The sequence below is a fragment of the Miniopterus natalensis genome, chromosome 13 (genome assembly GCF_054644295.1).
Source record: "Miniopterus natalensis isolate mMinNat1 chromosome 13, mMinNat1.hap1, whole genome shotgun sequence".
Taxonomy (NCBI): Eukaryota; Metazoa; Chordata; class Mammalia; order Chiroptera; family Miniopteridae; genus Miniopterus; species Miniopterus natalensis.
Window position 1 is genome coordinate 52,764,533 of NC_142093.1, and position 18,883 is coordinate 52,783,415.

The 18,883-nt window shown below is 45.9% G+C and overlaps 1 protein-coding gene across 1 annotated transcript; it reads left to right on the forward strand.

Annotated features, from left to right (window-relative positions):
* The first annotated feature begins 221 nt into the window (after window positions 1-221).
* On the forward strand, window positions 222-10,704 carry NMS (neuromedin S). The gene is made up of 7 exons (XM_087823763.1): window positions 222-294; window positions 2,432-2,487; window positions 6,148-6,201; window positions 7,762-7,836; window positions 8,867-8,902; window positions 9,467-9,508; window positions 10,666-10,704. Exons 1-7 carry the CDS (start codon window positions 222-224, stop codon window positions 10,702-10,704), a joined length of 375 nt encoding a protein of 124 aa, XP_087679889.1.
* The last annotated feature ends 8,179 nt before the right edge of the window (window positions 10,705-18,883 follow it).

Here is an 18,883-nt window from a genome sequence, read left to right on the forward strand (position 1 = left end):
CCAGGAGGATATTATTCCACAAATAAGGGCCCAGCGTGACATTTATGAGAAAGCCAGGGTCCTCCTGCGCGAAGCTGATTGGTGCTCAGCCAGTGGGCTCCTGGGCCTTCCTGGGCTTATCCGGCGCAGGGCACAAGGTACCTGCGGAACTTCAGGGAATGCTCAACTCCTTTCCTGGCAGCACACATCTGTGGCCCGCAAAGAGCAGCCAGATTTTAAAGATGAAGCATCTTCCCCAATTCTCTTCCATGTTGGCCATCTATTGCTTCTGCCTGCTGCAGAATCTCTCCTCAGGTAAGGGGTCCCCTTCATCAGACCCTCCCTGGCCTGAGCTCTAAGAAAGCCTGAGAGGCTCCTTGATCATTCTAGGGGGAGGCAAACCTTATTCCCTCACCTACCCCATTTCCGCCCTTTCGATTTCTGGTTTCTCGTTTGTCTCTAAGCTTTAAGAGAGGGTGGGCAGAGCCAGGTGTCACAGCCTTTTACCAAAGGAGGCAACTTTCCCCCTGGAACTGTCTTATGCAGCTCCTGCCCCAGGGCTGCCCTGAGGATGTGCCCACTGAAACTGAGGGATAGGGCTTGGGGACGTCCCAACTTCTCAGCCATTTGTGCTCCCAGAATTCTGAACAGAACTAGCGGCTGCAGAATTGAGGTTACAGTCCCCAAGACTAGAGATTGAGGTCAGTTGGAGAGGGCTGGGGTAGGGGAGCGCACAGGAAAAAGGAATCTTTTGCTTGCCTTTTTGTGGGCTCTCAGGAGGCAGGATGCCTGAAAGCCCTGGGAGGCCCCACAGCTTCCAGGGCCGGGCGCTGTCCGTGGTGCTGACCGGGCGCTGGCGTCTCTTCATTAGCTTCTAAGAACCAGAGCGTTTGTAGGGACCCAGGGGTGAGGTTTGGGGTCAGTGGTCGGAATCCCTTACCCGTCTCCGGTAACTCTCCAGATGACACAGAGAAGGATGTCGTGGCAGAACAGCTAGGTTGTAAACAGGAACTGTTTAGAATTTTGATTTAGGGGAGTAGAAATCTTTGAAAATATATTCAAATAGAAAATATATTTCAAACAGAATGTGTGTTTTTAAAATCAGGCCCTATAGTATAAACACAAAACCTAAGCATTTCTGGAAGTCGTCTGATTAACCTCTCAGGGAGAACAGGGATTGCCTCTATGATTTTCCTATTTGATTACGCTCAGTAACACCCAACTCACTACCAACCTGAGACAGCCAGTAGCTGCCTCCTTTGCGCTCCAATAGAATCTTGTTTATATTTTGTAAGTTTGTTACCTTTTATTTATCTGTGTATGTTTATATCCACCTCTCTCATTTTTCTATTTGGCTTTATGTCCCCTGAGGATAGGGTCCCTATGGTCTTTAAGGTTGTATTGTTAACATAGGACCTTTTAATAACTCTTTATAGGGATGGTTTGAATTAATTTACATTTTTGAATGGCACCATTCATCAAAAACTTCTTTACACTAAGCTGAAATCTGATCACATATAACTTCTAACCATTAACCCTAGTTCTTTCTTTTGAGGATATACAGAAAAAGACTAATACCTCTTAGGACAGTTCTCAATATATTTGAAGGTAGTTAACATACACTTCCTAGTTTTTCTCTTTGCTAGAGGAAACTATGTTCAGTTTCTTTTATTCTACCACACATCCTGCCATTTCAAGTAGGACTATTACCTTTCAAGGTCTGGACCCTATTATTTGAATATAATATAACACAAGAATACCTTAGTTTTTAGCTTTTTCTTGGTTCATAGATTTCAGGGAGCAAAATATCAAATCAGATTTTTAAAATATATATTCTACTCTTGAGCCAGACATTCAGGGTTTGATATGTATCCCATTTAATTTCATCTGGTTAGTTTTGACCTATTTAGTTGATTTTTTTCCAGCGCAGCGTTAGCTATTTCTCCAAGTGTTGTATCACATGAAATTGGGATGAAGACTTCATTAGGTCAGATAAAGGTTGACCGGCCCAAGGACCATCTGCATGCTGGTAGCAACCTTCCCCACAACCCCACCCCCGAAGAGTCTGATGAAACAATAAGCCATGTTTCTTAAATGTTCCAAGAGTGATTTTGATGCAGATACTTGTTGACACACAATTTTCTGGCATTCCATTCCTCATAAATTCCATCAAAATACAAATTAAGTTGTTACCTAGGCATTTTTGCCCTTTTTCTGACTTGCTAATTCTTGCACTGTTAACTCCTGATAAATAAAAAACCATGGTATTTTTAATTAATTTTGGTATAAGTCTCAGATTTGCTATGGTAGGTAGAGTGTGTTTTCATTGTCAATCCTTTTTAATAGCATTGTATTTATAGAATCTCTGCATGTTTTTCATGGTGAAGATTTAAAAGGCAATGCTATGACCTCTTTTTCTCCTAATTGATATTTTTATGATTTCTCACAATAGGATATCCTCAAGCTTTAGATGATTCTCCAGATGGCTTGGATATTGTGCAGCTGGAGGTACACTGTTGTTCAGTAATGTGAGGTTTTTATTTAGTCTTGGCCTTGAAATTACCATGTGGATTATGTTCACTTAAAACTATTTTAAGAGTAGATTCTTGGCTGCAGCGGGACTCACTGTTGTCATTTTCATGGCCTCATTTAAGGTATCCTGAGAGTTGTGTTAAAATTCCTTGCCACTGCAAGAGAAGATAATACAAGGTTCATAAGTGGGACAATTTTAGAGTTATATGTTTTATAGTAGAATGCTATTGACTAAGGAATTTATACTTAACTTTGGTTTATTTTCCTCACTTTTTTTTTTTTTTTTCAGCGACTGGCATATTGGGCAACTCACTCTAGGCAACCTAAGGTAAAAAAAACCAAAACAAAATTAATATATTTTAGTTATAGCAGTACGCATGTGTATGCCATAATTGATATCTGTAATAAGCACACTATTTTGCTGCCTACAGGAGAATTTTGTGTCTATGTGTGTTTGTGTAAGAGTGTAGTTTTAGAAATAACAAGTGAATCTCTTAAATATAAATTACTGTAAGATATTGGTAGTTCATCTGCATTCTTACAATTATCATAATCATAGATACGTATCTAATTCCATTAATTGAATATGTTATAATATAGCACAACATACATTATGAATTGATATACTCTGATTTGGCAGTTCTCCAAAACAATAGATTTCATGTAAAGGACCTAAGAGTAGCTATAGAGGCCACAACAGAAATATTTCAGTGGATACAAAGTAAGTGTTGACTTATCCTAAAGTGCACGCGGGAGGGATCAAGGTAGAGGCCAGGATTCTTAGCCCAGGCTAACATGTTTTCACCTTGAGCTGTCTCCCCTTCCTCCTGCATCTCCCCTAACTCACAGCATCCCGTGCTCCAGCCACAATGATCTTCTTACCATTCCTCACATGCACCCGGCCCTATGTCTTCACACGGGTTTCCCTTAGCCATAAATGCCTTTGCCTCCTCTGCTGGTTCGGGTTAATAGCCCAGACTCTAAAGCCAAACAACCAGAGCTCAAAATCCGCACCTACTTAACCTTAGTAGGTTTCTTAATCTCTCTGGGTCTCAGTTTCACCATCTGTAATATGGGAATAATAGCCATAGTAGCCTCACAATATTATTGTGAGGATACCTTGTTTTAATACTTGTGAAGTATTTTCAACAGTGTCTACAAGATGGACAGAGACAGCACTTAAGTGCTAGCAGCTATCACTGCTTCTTGAGGAAACCAATTTCCATTCTTCAAGACTCAAACATCACTTTCTTTCTTAAGCTTCCTAAGTGTATCATGCCCATTTCTTCTTATTTTCAGTTTACCATTATACACGTGTTTGAAGACAATTGTCACCTCTCATCTTTAGAACTAATCATTACAACCTTGGTACCTGGAGCAGAGGCTCAGGGTGAGGACTCGGACTCCCCACCCCCTTGCCACTGGCTTCTCGCCTCCCACGGAGGGGCTTCCTCTTCGCTCACACAAAGCTGCGAGGGTGCCCACGCGTACGCACGGGGAGTGGGAGTGTGGCCGTCACATACGCTGCCTTCGGCATTAAATTGGGCTGTGTGGTGCCCCAAGCGCAAAGGCCCACTTGGAATGAGTCTCCTTCCATCTTCTCCATCTTCCCGTAGCTGATTCTGTTCATTGCTTCCCATTGCAAAAGGGCATGGCATTGCTCAGGGGATAAAACTACCAGTATTTTAAAGCCTTTGATAGAGACGACTGCTCTCTGCCTTGAAGTGTAGCCTTCCACATGTCACTTCCTCTCCTGGGGCCTTGGTTTCCTCTCCTATCCAAGGCCTGAATGTCTTGCATGGGCTCTGAGCCCGCCTCCCATTCTGGCCTCCAGGAGAGTCCAGGTCTGTGTCTCCAGGGAACTTCTACTATGAGGCCACTCAGAAAGCATTCGTGCTTCTGGTCACCATGCGGGATCAGGAGGATTCTATATGGGAAAAGGGGCAGCAGGTTCTTGTGAACACAGCCCTACTAGTCATCCTTTCAAAGTAGATTTCTATTGAAAACATGCCATGTGCCAGGGGCTGGGGATATACAGTAGTGATCAAAACAGACAAAAGTCCATGCTCTCACGGACCTTATATTCTAGTTAGCGAAATAAATAATCAGGTAGATAAGTACATTTTTAAAATATATTTTTTCTCTAACAAGAAAAAATTAAAGCAAGGAAGGCGCATATAAAATGTTGAGAGTGGTGTTCAGCAACTGAAAAAACACATTTATATGCCTTTTTATTTTTTGGTCTTAAAGGTAATGGTAAAAAGTTGATAAACATGGCACAAAAAACACACACGATTGTTCGCCCAGTAAGTTTTCAGAACACACACACACACACGTACAGAACAGATGCTGACAAGGAGAACAAAAGCTGTAAAAATAGTAATCACTAAATTTTAGAGGTGATAATTACGAGGAAATAGAGGGAACCGCCACAGAACCTCTGCTGTTAGTAATGTTGGCTAATTATACAGGGTGGGCAAAAGTGGGTTTACAGTTGTGAGTACATGAAACACAGCTTATTCTTGTATTTTTATTAATTATTGTCTTATGTTGCATACGAACAACTGTAAACCTACTTTGTCCATCCCCTGTAGTGTGTGTCTGGGCCCATGTGCATGTGTGTGCAAGTATGTACACAACATAGAGAGAGAGAGAGAGAGGGAGGGAGGGAGGGAGAGAAAATGCATAGATACTGGGTGCTGCAGAAACTCTCCACAAAGTTTACAGGAAAATGTGATCACATTCAGAGCTACAAAGTTAGAAGTGTTGTTAAAAACTTTACTTCTGTCTTAATTGGAGTTTGGGCTGATTCAATAATGTTTAAATGTGAATGAGCTATGAATGATCAATAGTAGCCAGATCAGCATATTTAAAAGAGCCCTTGCAGTAATCATCCGTAGCGATTTTATAAAACACAGGTGTGGAGCCCGTGCCGTAGTTTGGGGGGGCCCCTCTTCACCGCATCCTCGAGTGGGAGGAATATGCTGGCTCCACGGCCTTTCCCGGGCCGTCACCTATGCAAGCCAGGGCCCGGCGGTGCTCTAGTGAGGACTTAGAAATGAACAACTGCTTCGTGCAAGAACAGTGAAGATCCATGCTGACGGTTTTTAGGACACAAAGTTTGGTCAGTTGGAACCAACCGTTAAAAAAGCTGAATTCTAGGGTATGCCCAGCAGCAAATTAAAAATCATAATCATTCTTTTATTCCAGCTCTTAGTCAGATGGCTTTCTGGGAGTAGGTTATGGTATCAGAGAGTCTGTCTCCCCCCAAGGCTTGAAAAGGTAAAATGAGATTACATTTGAAAATAATGGTGTATTGCTGGCAGCCTTGGTTTTCATAAGATCCTGCATCAACTGTAGTCTTATTTTGTGTAATGAATTTCCTTTTAGCTTGACAGTTCTTTTCATCATATGAAGGTAAATCCTACATACGTTCATGGTGCAACGTCTCCTGAAAACTTTGTCCGTGACCTCCGCAGTGAGATTCCTAGTAACTCACCCTCACAATTCCCTTCCCAGGATCATCCAGGCGCACAGAAGAGGGTGAGTGCCACGCAGCCCAGCAGCAAGGCCCTGCAACTCCCGCTTCACAGCAAGTGACACTTAAGACTAAAATGAACTTTTTTTCTCATTCAGTTTTTATTTCACTACTCCAGAACTCAGGAGCCAACACATCCGGCTAAAGCTGGGGTCAGTATTGCATTGTGATCGTCTCCGTAGAAGCCCCGGTCCTCTGCATGCCCGCTGGGCCTTCGCCGCTGATCCGCGCGGGTCAGGAGCAGAGCGGGGGGCCTCTGACCCTGTGCAACAGCTGCCCGGGGCCTTTCCCGGGGCCTTTCCCGGGGCTGCGGGGATGTCAGGTCTCCCTCCCCGGGGTGGAGGTGCGGGGAGGCTGACAGATATAAAAAGACAGAGGATAACTTATAAAAAAGGAACAATAAATAAGAAATAATTTTTTATTATGCCCTTATGTAAAGAGGACCCTGGCAGGCACGGAGCTGGGTCTATATTGTTCCATATTACCCTCCGTTTTTAAGTTTTTGGAAAGGGTTTTGTGAAGTGTAAAGCACCAAACCCCACAATAGTGCTCCATGGCTGTTCGTGTTCCGTAACCATCACAATGTATGCGTGTGTGCTGTTTGAATACTAAGCGTCACCTCTTACTTTCTTAGTATAACGGAGTTACCCTCAGGTGCAGGTTGTGTAAGTGAATTTCCACAGGGTATGATCTGAGGATTATTAGGAAGATCATAAAATAAAACTCATTCAGGCGCCCAGTCACAGCACCTGAAATTTTACCATTAGAAAGTCACTTATTTATATGAACAAGGCTTTCCAACTCTTCAAGAAGACCCTTAAAAAAACAATTACTCAGCAAAGTATTCATTTTTTCCCCCAAGAGGCAAAGATTCATGAGTAAGTAGTGCAGGTTTGGGAATGGGATCCAGGAATGATGGGGATTTTTTTCAAAAAAGGCCATGAGCACTGCGAAGGGAGGGAGAGCAGTGGAAGGGGAAAGATAAACGTGGTCTCTGACACAAATTAGCTTTTCCTCTGAGCCGACTACTCAGGAGAATTCACAGACTAGATAAGATGCAGACGCATGTCTGAGTGTGCGCGGACAGTCACAGACAAGAAGTCCAGGGAAATAAAATGCATCAGGGGGAGAGGGTCAGGGTGCCGCCCTCCCAGGTGGTCCCTTTGCTGAGTATTTGTTTTTTAAGGGTCTTCTTGAAGACTTGGAAAGCCTTGTTTATATAAATAAGTGACTTTCTAATGGTAAAATTTCAGTTGCTGTGACTGGGCGCCTGAATGAATTTTATTTTATGATCTTCCTAATAATTCTCAAATCATACCCTGTGGAAATTCACTTACACAACCTGCACCCGAGGGTGACTCAATTATACTAAGAAAGTTAGAGGTGATACTTAGATTAGGAGAGCACACCTGGGAGCCAGAAGGATCTTCATGGGGATGCTTCTTTGGAACAATGCACTCCACACCAGGAGCATGGAAGACTGGGGGCCTATGAAGATAAAAGTCTGATTTATATCCTAAGGGACTATTTTTAAGTGATATGTTGGAATTGAATCCTGCTATCAAGGCAGGTGATTCTTTATTGAAAACATAACATTTCAAGTTCGAGAATGATTTTACTCTGGAAATTAAAGTCATTTGTAAGGGAGTGAACAGATGCACATAGCCCTGGGCCGTGGCCCGCCGCCTCTGACGGGAGCCCCTCCGTTGCAGTTTCGCCCTGTGCACCCTCTAATGCGGCTGGCGGCCCAGCTCACCAGCGGAAGGCTGAAGAGATTTCTACAGCGCGTACGTGCTTTCTTCTTCTGTCCTGTTTCATGCCGGTAAAAGCACATTTAACCAGGGCAAATGCGTGTCGTTGCCTTAGAACTCACTTGCATGCTCTGCTCCAAATAAGTCTCCACCCCGAGGGAGCCCTGGCCCTCTGGCCTCGCACGATACTCCCCTCTCCCCAGCCTCAGGCTCCCCCACTGGGACCCTCCACTGGCCCCCCATGGCCCGCCCTCTCCTCTGCTGAGCTCTTCGTCACATTTTTTGTTTCAGCCTTTGTGTTTCTGCCCATTTGCCCTGTCCCTTCCTCTTCCTTTTGACCAAACATTTGCCACGGTGACATCCTCTGCTTCCCATTGCCCCACCTGCCCTTTTGTCCATACCTCAGAACTTTGGGGGGTTTTTTTGTTTTGTTTTTATGGAAAAACATTTAAGTTTAGGAATTGCCAGTTTCAGTAATAGCTGAACCTCAAAACCTTAAGGTTTTGTTGCATGGTAGCAAAAAGAAAACTTTTGAACACTGTGAGCCCAAAGCAGGTGACCAGCTTATCCCAGCATGCCCAGGACTTTCCTGGGTTTAGCTCTGAAAAATCTCAAGACCCTGAGGAAACCGCTCAGGTCCTGCGAAATCTGTTGGTCACCCCAAGCACGGGGAGCAGTTTTCCTGATCTGCTGCTGACCACAGCTGTCTGGGTTGATCTGCCACCGTGGTCATGCCACACTCACAGGCAAAGACAGGCCGAAGAAGCTGAGATGCCTGATCCGGAACACGTGCCTAAACCATGGGGCAATTTCAAGTTGAGGCTGTTGGGAAGAGCAAGCGAGTACAACATTGTCCTGGACACAAATGGTAACTCAATCAAGAAAGCATCCTTGCTTTCCCCAACGGGAAATTGAAATTGGCTACATAGCTGTTCCCTTGAACTGCTTTTTGGCACCTGACTTCTGGATGTTAGAGTGGAACCGGGGAGGTGCAGGATCACAGCAGAACAACCAAGCCTCCAGGATGTGGTTCCTGTTAAATTAACCTGTGTCTTTTCCCTCTCAGGATCCAGGGGCTGTGGCGCTTGACTTTACCAAGAAGGTATGTAAGCCTCGTGGAGAACGTGACCCCCCAAGAAAGATCTCTGAGAGGACAGGGAAGTACCTGGAGTTGGGCCTCTTTAGACCATGTCTAGAAAGAACTGGTCTCACGATATGCCCCTGGAAATCTTTGAGGCGGAGCATGTAATTTCAGGATTCCCCAGGCTTGACTGGGGCCAAAAGGAATCATGGGACAATCCTCTGGCTGTGACTAGTTTATCTCCAGTCTTGAGGATGAGTCACCTGGGGCCATCTGTCCTGGAATTTGCTTTCTCTGGCTCAGGGGCCCATATGCCAGTGGTACCAACTTGGGGAGGTACTGCAAGTGGCACAGACCCCATGTACCTGTGCTTCTCCAGGTTGACCGTGCATTAAAGATACCTGGGGACCTTGTTAAAGTCTGGAGGTTCCATAGGGGCCTGAGGATGTACATTTCAAACAAGTTCCCAGGTGCTGTTGATGCTTTGGGACCGGGGACCACGCTTTGCAAACCACTGTCATAGACGTCTTTGAGAGACCTTGTGCACAACATTGTTGAATAACGGTTTGTGTTTTTATGTTGCAGGATCACACTGCTACCTGGGGAAGACCATTTTTCCTTTTCAGGGTATAACACGTTGCCTTTTCTCTGTTTTTTACCCGATTCCTTCCTGCCATCTCAGTTATGTTGTTCCTGCTGAATGAACACAGCCAGGGCCCCAGGACCAACTGGTGAACAATTGTTGGAACTCTCTAACCCTTTAGTTAGGAGGAGACTCTCAAAATTTTCTCCTAAAGAGTTGATGCTTGCAAAGGAGAGGGTGCACCAGGACTCAGGCTGGGAGCACCAGGGCTCTGGGAGCACAGGGGTAGGAAGGGGGCCTTCTAGTGATGGGCAGACACAAAGGCCAACCAGAGTCTCAGTCTGTTGGCCTGGACAACAGACTGCGGGTCTGGATACCTGGCTCTAAAACTCACTGGCAGGAGGAGCCTCCTTCCCAAGGGACTTGGAGCCTCTTGCAAAGGTCATGGAGTCAGAGAGTTATCTTTCAGTATTTGACCCACCAATCATCAGCTATGCTTCAACCCCTAGATACTTAATGTTTGCACCAGAAAAATGTATAGATCAGCTAAACTTGGGCCCCTCAAACTGCATTCTGTGAGCCACTGGTGCTAAGAGCTGCTATGCAGAGATCGAATCAGCTTGGAAAACATTGCGCCCAATATTCCTGAAGGCTTACAATGCACAGCAGTGTGTCCGGCAGAAAGCAACCTGTTTACCTTGACTTCCACATATATCTGTCGTTTCTCAAATTTTTTGTCCATGGAAGCGCTTCCCACCCCCTCCTGCCACCCCACATACACCTTTTTAATCTTCATGACCTATTAGTAGCTGTTCTCTGGAAAGTACTTTGTGAAACAGTGGGTCTCCATGATGTCTTTAGGGTGAGAAGTCCAGCAACAAATAGTTTGAGGACCATCCTGCCACATAAACAGAGGCTAAGGGGTGGAGTGGAAGAGACAGGACAGTGTCTGGGCTGGAGTGGAGGAGAGAGAACAGTGTCTGAGCGACAAGGGCTCTGGAGCTCTGCCATAGAGGACCTACAGACTGGGATGGGGCTAAGGCTCAACCAGTGAGTCCCCAAGGAGGCTGCTTGGAGTCCCCAAGGAGAACAAAGCTTTAGGGCCCATGAAGAAAGGATCTGAAACCAAGAAGGAGGCTCCAGGAATTTTTGTCTCAGTGTCTCTAAGTTGCTTCTTTTATTTTTATTTTTTTTTATATAGCCAAGGAATGGAAGAAACACTGAAGACAACACCCGGTAGGACAGTCCAAGGTCAGCTCATTGCAGCTTTTTTCCTCCAAGCAAATGTTATGAGTCTGACTGGGGGACAGAGAGAGGCAGCCATAGGGGCCATAGTTCAAAGAAAGGGGAGTCACGTGGAACCCTTGAGGGCCTTCTGCCCCACCCCCTTTCCTGCCCTCAGCACCACAGCGCCCCCGCCCCAGCCTGCCCTGGACAAGCATTGCAGCAGCCTTCACTGCATGCTGGCTCTTTGCAAGTGAGCTGTCTTCCGCTGTAGCTGAGAGGGACTGGAATCTCCACTTGGCCCAACTGATTCTCTCTGAATTCCCTCTCACCTGGCCCTTCTAATGAGGAAAAAACTACCCTGGGATGTTGTCGGGGTGGGAGGGAGGTGGAGGGATAGCTCCCTATAGCGGGAGCATTTCAGAATACAGTCAGACAAAGCCCTTCCTTCCATTCAATGATGCCCTGAGACCAGAGTTTCAGTCTGGGGAGATTCCTGTCCTTGGGGCTGGTGGCAGCAGACATCCCTGTATAAGGGCAGCTCTGGGCCTCCTCTGTCTCTCATGACGATGTGGTCCCAGGGACACGAGGCCACTGTCCTGTGGAGACGTCGCATTCTCCCTCCTGGAGCCTGAGCCCACCTGCTGGCAGTGGGCAGGGCCCCAGCAGGCCCAGGTGCCAGATGCTGGGAAGCAGAGCTGCCCAGGTGGAAGGGGCAGGCGGTCCCTAAGCCACCGCACTCACGGAGGCCTAATGGTCTAATTGGGTACAGAGAAGACAAATCTTATAAGTATCGATTATGGGCATTTATGGCATGTCAAATTGGGATATAATTTAAAAATATGTTATATAATAACATGCCCATGGGCCTCATCTGGGTTCTGAGAATGACTTCATCTGAGTTGTATGCTTTTTTTTCTTTTTCAGAGTTCAGCGGCAAAGGGAAGCTGGAGCAGATGAGGCAACCCAGCGATTATTTTGGACAAATGTCCCATTTCCTCCTATGAACATGTAAAGATAATTCTGTTGCTCTATATCCACCAAAATATTCAGTTGTATAAAGAATAAAGTAGTATTGACACATTTTCATGCCTTATTGGAAAGTCTCGGGGGAGGGATCAATGTATATTTAAAATAATGGGATATTTATATTTAAAAGTACTTTTTGGGGGTAGTGTTTTAGCACGCCCCAACTATCTTGTTATTATCGAGAACTGAGGGCACAAGCTTGGGGCAGACGGGCTGCCTTTGAATCCTGACTCCTCCACTTTGTAGCTGGGGGACCGCTGTGCCTCAGCCTCCTCCACGGTAAAATGGGGTTGGGAAAAATAGCACCTCCACATAGTTTTTGTGATGAATGAAGAGATGATCCATGTAAAGGGCTTAGCATGAAGGTACATAGTGAGCACTCGATTGCGTTGACTCTAATTATACTTCAAAGATGATTTTCATCACACAAATGGCACCAAAGGGACTTGCCTTAATGAGAGCTACTTCTTATTGCTGATCAGGGGCTTGAGGTCACAGCATTAAGTTGACGCATAACAGCTTCAGACTCCTCCTGGAACCATAAGGCTCAGGCCTTTACCTTCTCAGGCTCCTTCTCTATAAATAGTATTTGACTTCCAGCCCCCCAAGATCATATGAAGGAGTAGACAGTGACGCAGAAGACGGGCACACAAGACAACAGGAGACCCTAACGATACATGCGATGAGCCTAAACTGCACGGAACAGTCTTTTAAGGTACTAAAGTGGGTGCTTTTATTAATCTTCACAGCCCTGCAAAGCGGCTTAATGCTAGTTACTACCACAGATAAACCTCAGTGTCTTGGTGGCTTAGCCCAGTAGAACTTTTTTTTTCTTTCAAAATGGAGTGAAAACTTGAACGAACTTTCTGGGTATATATTTTGTTATATTATTCAGGTAAATAATAACTATTTTCACTTTTATATGTATTATAGAAAATATATTTGCCTAATACAATAGTAAAAAAAAAAAATACATTTTTCTAACCTTTTTCCCCCAAAAAGAGCTTTGATGAGTAGATGGAAATACAATACATCTTATTTGTTTAAAAGCTTCACTGAATTGTGTGTAACTCTACCGATAATTATACTGTTCAGCAATGAAATATTAATAGGAAAACTGCTTTTTTGAACATTTAATAATTATAAAACTCGGCCCAGATATACTTCCTCATGTATAAAAAGACATTTGATGCCCTCTGTGAACACTGCACCATTCCTTTTATCTTATTATTTCTTGTTAAGGCACCTATAGATTGGTAATAGTTTTTGGTTAGATTTTCTCTGTTTATCTAAAGTATAAACTCCTCAAGGAGAGAGCAGGTATGGAAAATTATGTATTGTCATATTGACTAAGAAAAAAAAAGCTTCATAGAAAACAAAATTATAACATATGTCACTGAATCAGTAGGAGGCAACCAGGAACCTGAGATGGGAGATGATGTTATTTCATATGCTTTCACGTCAGCAGATTAAAGTACATCCTGGCATATTTGCTATGTACCTGTAAAGAAATTCTATTTCTATGAAACAACCACTTATAACTCTCTGAGAGGATAAATGGAGTATTATACCTCCCCATTCTCTCATTTCTACAAAAAAAAAAATACTTTTTCTGAGGCATTGCATTATCAAAAAAATGTTAACCCTGAATCTCAACCTACATAAAGACTGGACAGTATCTTTCTAGGAAATGAAGACCGTTACAAGGTTGAGAGATTAATTTTATAGATTAATTTATATGGTTGACTGATATTAGAAATGCAGTAACAGCTAGTTTGGGCTTAAGTTTTGGAGTTACTTTAACCTGTGCTTTAAACTTTAACTCTAGCCCTATAAGCTATTCCACATGTTGGTTTAATTAAAGTAATTCTATTTGTCAAATACATTTCTTTTCAGGGACTGAGTAATGTTTTACCCTAATTCTTCATCACATACATCTCAAAAGTTTTACTAACCGAAAGTTTCATAATCTTGTCACAAATGTTATGTAGAGGCTCTTAAAATGTCATTTAAGTTTTAGAGGTTATGTTTAGATTATTCGAACTTAATTTTGTGACCCAACTGACAATATCTATAAATTATAAACCCCTAGAAACCAAAACCAAAACAAAACATGCTAGATTAAACATTGAAAGGCTACATTACTGTGCTATGTAAATGTGAAGGCTTATATATATGGAATTTCATTTTTATGACCTTCCTATTTATGGAGGCGATTAATGCCACTACAGAGGCCCTAAGTCCGGTGCCCAGCATGGAGGCCACATTTCTGTCTCTCTTTTCTTTTTGATGAAAACCCTGAATTTCATGTGATTTTGGGGGAGCCTCATCTCTCCCTTTCTACCAGCCACTCATGGGCCTGTTGTGAGCTGGGTGAGGCTGTCCCCAGGCAGCCTCCTGGCCTGTCTTGTGAATCTCCTCGCTGTTCACGCAGGGCCTGCTCGCACCCCTGTAGGCTTCCTGCTGGGCCCAGGACACCTGGCAAATGTTAGGGCTGTGGGCTGAGGGGTCAGGGGGCCAGCTGGGGAACCGAGGTGATGTAATGTCAGAGGACTTGAGCAGCCATCATCATTGAACACGCACCAGATGCCAACTTTGCAAGGGAGATTTTAGGGGTAGAGGTCTTGAGAAGGGACTGGGTCCCCTCAGCGATGTCTTCAGGTATGAAGGCCATGGCTCCCTCAGTAGATGGTGACAGTCAAGTCTCTGCCGCCTGTCCCCGCTGACTGGGGGTGCAGGCTGGGGTGTCTTTATCGCTCTCTGTGCTCTGCTTTGAATGCGGGAGTCAGTCGTGTCCCTGTCTGTCCCATTTCTGTGGCCGCCACCCTCTGTTGTACGCGGAGGGAACTGCTCATTCCCTCCCCCGGCTGGCGATGAACTGGACGGAGCCACTTGAGGCACCGTGAAAGGGACAAATAGTGACCACAGCAGTTCTGAGGCCCAGGAGGCATGTGACACCGCCACAGAGACCTGGGCTCTCCCGGCTCGAAGGGTAAGAGGCTGCCCCGCATCCTCGATAGGAAACGGCCAGGAAGGTGCTACAGCTGGCAGCAGGTTGACCACGTTGTGAAAGGTGCCACGTGTTTGGAAATGAGGACCCTGAAGAGGTTGCTTTAGGGGTGTCCGGGCTGCCGCAGTTCCATCATTGCGCCCTGCCGCGGAGGCTCCTAGAGGCCACATTTCTGGAGAGTGACACCCCTGCTCCAGGTCAGTCATCCAGCTCCCACTCAGCTCCCGCACGGTCCAGGGCAGGTGCCCCCAGTTATCCAGTTCAGAGCCCGAGTCCTTTCTGCCCTGTAGGCTCTGCCCAGGCTGGGCTCGAGGGCCCCCAAGCCCCCTCCAGGCACAGTGGGTGGGGAAAGGAGGTGCTGTCAGGAGCGAGGGTTCCACGGGCCAGGCCTTTCCTTCAGTAGAGCTCAGCCACGTGACATGTCTGCCTGGAAAGGGGGCAGGAAGGGCCACCTGGCTGTGTGGCCTGGAGGAAGGAGAGGCCGATTTGGTGAGCAGCCGGTCGGTCTCTGCTGTAGTGTTATCCTAGGGCACAAGAAAACTGACGCTCAAAGAAATCAAATACTTGCCCAAGGTCTTTCATTAAATGTCAGGGTCACAATTCAAACCCCTGGCACAACTGACCCCAATAGCTGTGGCTCTGCGGCGCAGGCTGTCTCCCAGGGACAGTTAGCTTTCGTCTGGGGCAGCGGTGGAACAGATGGGGGTACACAGTTGAGCTGCACTGAAGTCACAAAGCTACAAGCCCTGCCACCTCGGCCCTGACGTGTTAGGTAGAGATGATGTGCCCGGTGCAAGAACAGGGGGGAGCAGGAGTTTGCCAGCCAAGCACGCAGGGCAGTGCCCGGCGCGGGCCAGCCGCAGGGGGGCCAGGGGTCCCGAAGGTGGGCAAGGCTCGGCGCCGGGCGACAGCAGACTGCACGGCCCAGAGGTGGTGTGACACCATTCCACTTCATTGAGAACCAACATAATCTTTTATACTTTCTTTTTTGGCTACGATTCCATTTTTTCGGTTAGCAAGCAAGAAATATTATTCGTAGGTTAAACAATACCAGTTTCGATTTCATCAGAATGGAACAATTTCGACTTTTATTTTTTAGAATAGAGAAGAAAGGAAAAATCAGTGACCTATAGAGTGACAGATGCGGCTTTGTTTGCAGCAGTAATATATTAGCTTGTGAGACAGATATTTTATATAATATTTGCCTGTGGTTACTACTTCTTGTGGTTATATTTTAACTATGGACCTGTTCATAACCTATTATATTCTTCTTGCCATTTTCTTCTAAGAAAAGAGTGCCTTTTGCCATAGCTATTGATTAACTGCTTAAGAATGCTTTTCTTTTGTTTCTTTGGGAGCAAGCACCGGCGTGGCCGCCGGTTCTCATACTGAACATGCCTCCCGTTTACATTAACTGTTCTGAAACCGTTTTCACTGTAAGCACCTGTATAAGGCAGAGGAGGGTCTGGTAGCCTTTCCATACTGTTAGCCCCTTTTAGGGGGATGCCACAATCTGCCATTTATTCTACATGCTACCCAAGGGGGTCCTTGTACAGTAGGCAAGGGGCGATGGCCTTTTCCTGTCCTCGACTAATCCTGCAATCATAGGCGGAGGCACTCGAGGATAGGCTGGCTGCGTGAGCTCAGCTTTCTCTAGTTCGTCCATAAATTCCTTATTGGGGGCGCCAGGGGGAATTTTCCTAGCTACTTCTAATAATTTGTTAGAGCATCCGGCACATGTGGTAGTGACTGGACTTGGGGAAGTCGGGATTTCTTCAAAAGTGAGAACATTGTTTACCATTCCCAGGTTAGTTATTGATTTTACGACCCAAAATCCCCCTCCAAGGAGGAGAAGGGATATTCCCATTAAGCCAATTACTCCCACCCACATGCCACGTCCTCTCCCCAGGAGACGCCTTCCTTGAAGCTTCCTCTCCACGTCTGGATCTTGTCAGACGACATGGTTGGGAGAGGACACGGCAGTGCCCGATGGGGGATGAGGGGGCATTGGGTGAAGTGGGGGAGGTTAAGCAGGGACCCTCTCCCACCTCTGCTTGGGGTTCCAGGTTCTTTTCCAATTCAACATGTTTAGACACTCTGGTTTTCTTAGTCTTTATGAAGGCATTTATCTTGTGTATCTCACTACCTGAAAGAACAAATATGCCTGGACCAAACAAACCCCTTTGAAGAGCTGGAAAAATTCCACTCTGGACAATTTTATTTGTGCTCCATTCTCTGATCTCTTCCCTGACTCCTGGTATTTCAGCTTACCATTAAACCACCAATTTGCCTCAAGAGATTAAGTCACAATCAATAGAAACCCTGAAGGAACAGGCAGTCGGACTTATTTTATTTATACACTTAGTCTTCCAGACATTGGTGAAGTGGGATGTAGGGAGTTGCTGTAATAAAGCAGAGCCCAGGAGAAAAGGCATTCACTGCAGGGCAGCTATAAGGATTCTGGGCACTGGGCAGCTGGGCAGCTGGCTGCAGACTTGAAAGAAAATGTAACCAAGGGAAGAGCTACCATTTATCACTGTTCCCTGGGGGAAACTCTCATGACTTCAAGCAGGTAAAGAAGAGTGGGGAGCATTTGTGGGAAGGAAAGCCACAGGAGAGTGATTTTTATGCTTGACGGGCACTTAAGGAATGGGTAGCATTGTAAAATGTACCTTTTTATCACAGGATAGTGTCCCTTTCCACTCATCTAGAAAACAAAGAGACTTGGTAATGGGACTTGCATTACTTGGAGTCCCAATGTGGAGGACTCAGATCACTAGAGCACCTCTATTCTCTGAGCCCTTCAGAAGGACAGGAGCCTGAAAATCACTGCCTCACTATGCCCCGCATTATCAAAGCTGGGTTGCCACCAGTCTGTGCTCCAGCGCAATGTTTTAAGTCCTGGGCCTGGAAATCACAAACATCGCTTCCCTCCCTCAGGGAGAAATCAGCAACAGGGCCATGCTTGGGAACACATCGCTTCCCTCCCTTGGGAAATCAGCAACAGGGCCGCATTCATGCCTGGGGGTCCCTGTCTCGCCACAGCCTGCTGCCTTAGATTTAGAAGGTGAGGAGAGTTCTGGGAGAGCGACCAGCTGACTAACACAGAACTCCGCGTTGAGGAAGGGGAAGGGATTCCTCAGCAAAGTACTAACGTGGTGATATGCTGGGGGGTGGAGGCGCAGATAGTGCAAAAGCCTGTCAGGGGCAGGTAGATGCTCTACCAGCAGGGTCCAAGAGGCCCTCTTCATCCAAGTGGAACTGGATGAATTTAATGGCTGTCTACTGAACCTGGAGGCCAAGGAGAAGAGATGGGTTCCTGTGGGCCTAACTACCCCAAAAAGGAAAGAGAGAGAGGGTCTAGAGGAGAGGGGTTGTGGCCCGATGCCTGAAGAAAGGGTCAGATGCGGAGCTGTCCTGTGAAGCTGAGTGAAGGCCATGTCTACTGAAGAGCTGTTGGGTGAGAGAAGATGCGTTGAATGGTAGAGACTGTATTCCTGAATATTCTCTACAAGGGCGAGAAGACTGACTGGAATCTGAAGTCAAGAACTGCTTTGAAATTCTTCTGGATCTTGGGTGAGTGACTTGTTCAAGAATGGGCTGTGCCACCCTCTTCCACCGCGGTGTGGGTGGGAGGAGCACCCTGTGGGGCTACAATTCCCTAATCCAGCTGAGTGAGGGGACTCTCAACAGGGACTCCGTTGACCCACACAAGGAAAATTTCACCTGACATTTGACTATAGTAACCTGTACTAATAAGTGGTACATTTGTTATTCCTGATTTAATGTGTCTTCTCTTCCAGACATTAAAACATCCACGGGCAGGAGGGCATAGAGCCCAACTGTCTATGTCAATGCTATACATACAGTTCTTAACACATGCTCAACAGATAGCAGGTACTCAATAAGAGAATGGCTTGTGATGATGCTAATGAAGAGATTGAGATCCAACTGGGAGGGGTTGAGATCCCTCCCAGAGCAGCCAGAACACTCCAGAGGTTCAGAGTCGCCTCTCAACTCTGCCTGCATCATCCTCAGGATTTTAACAGGGCACCTCATCTACCCAGGACTTGAGTGCCCCAGCCAGGCCAATCACTGCTAGCTGCTCAGACTGACAACCCAGCCCAGTGCCTCAGCCATCAGGACTCCTCAAAAC

What these genes read in the sequence shown, in the direction of transcription:
- NMS (XM_087823763.1), top strand. Translation starts at nt 222, where the DNA reads ATGAAGCATCTTCCCCAATTCTCTTCCATGTTGGCCATCTATTGCTTC. An exon ending in CACATCCGGCTAAAGCTGGG is followed by an intron (nt 6,202 to 7,761) that starts GTCAGTATTGCA and finishes CCTCCGTTGCAG; the next exon opens with TTTCGCCCTGTGCACCCTCT. An exon ending in CGCTTGACTTTACCAAGAAG is followed by an intron (nt 8,903 to 9,466) that starts GTATGTAAGCCT and finishes TTTATGTTGCAG; the next exon opens with GATCACACTGCTACCTGGGG.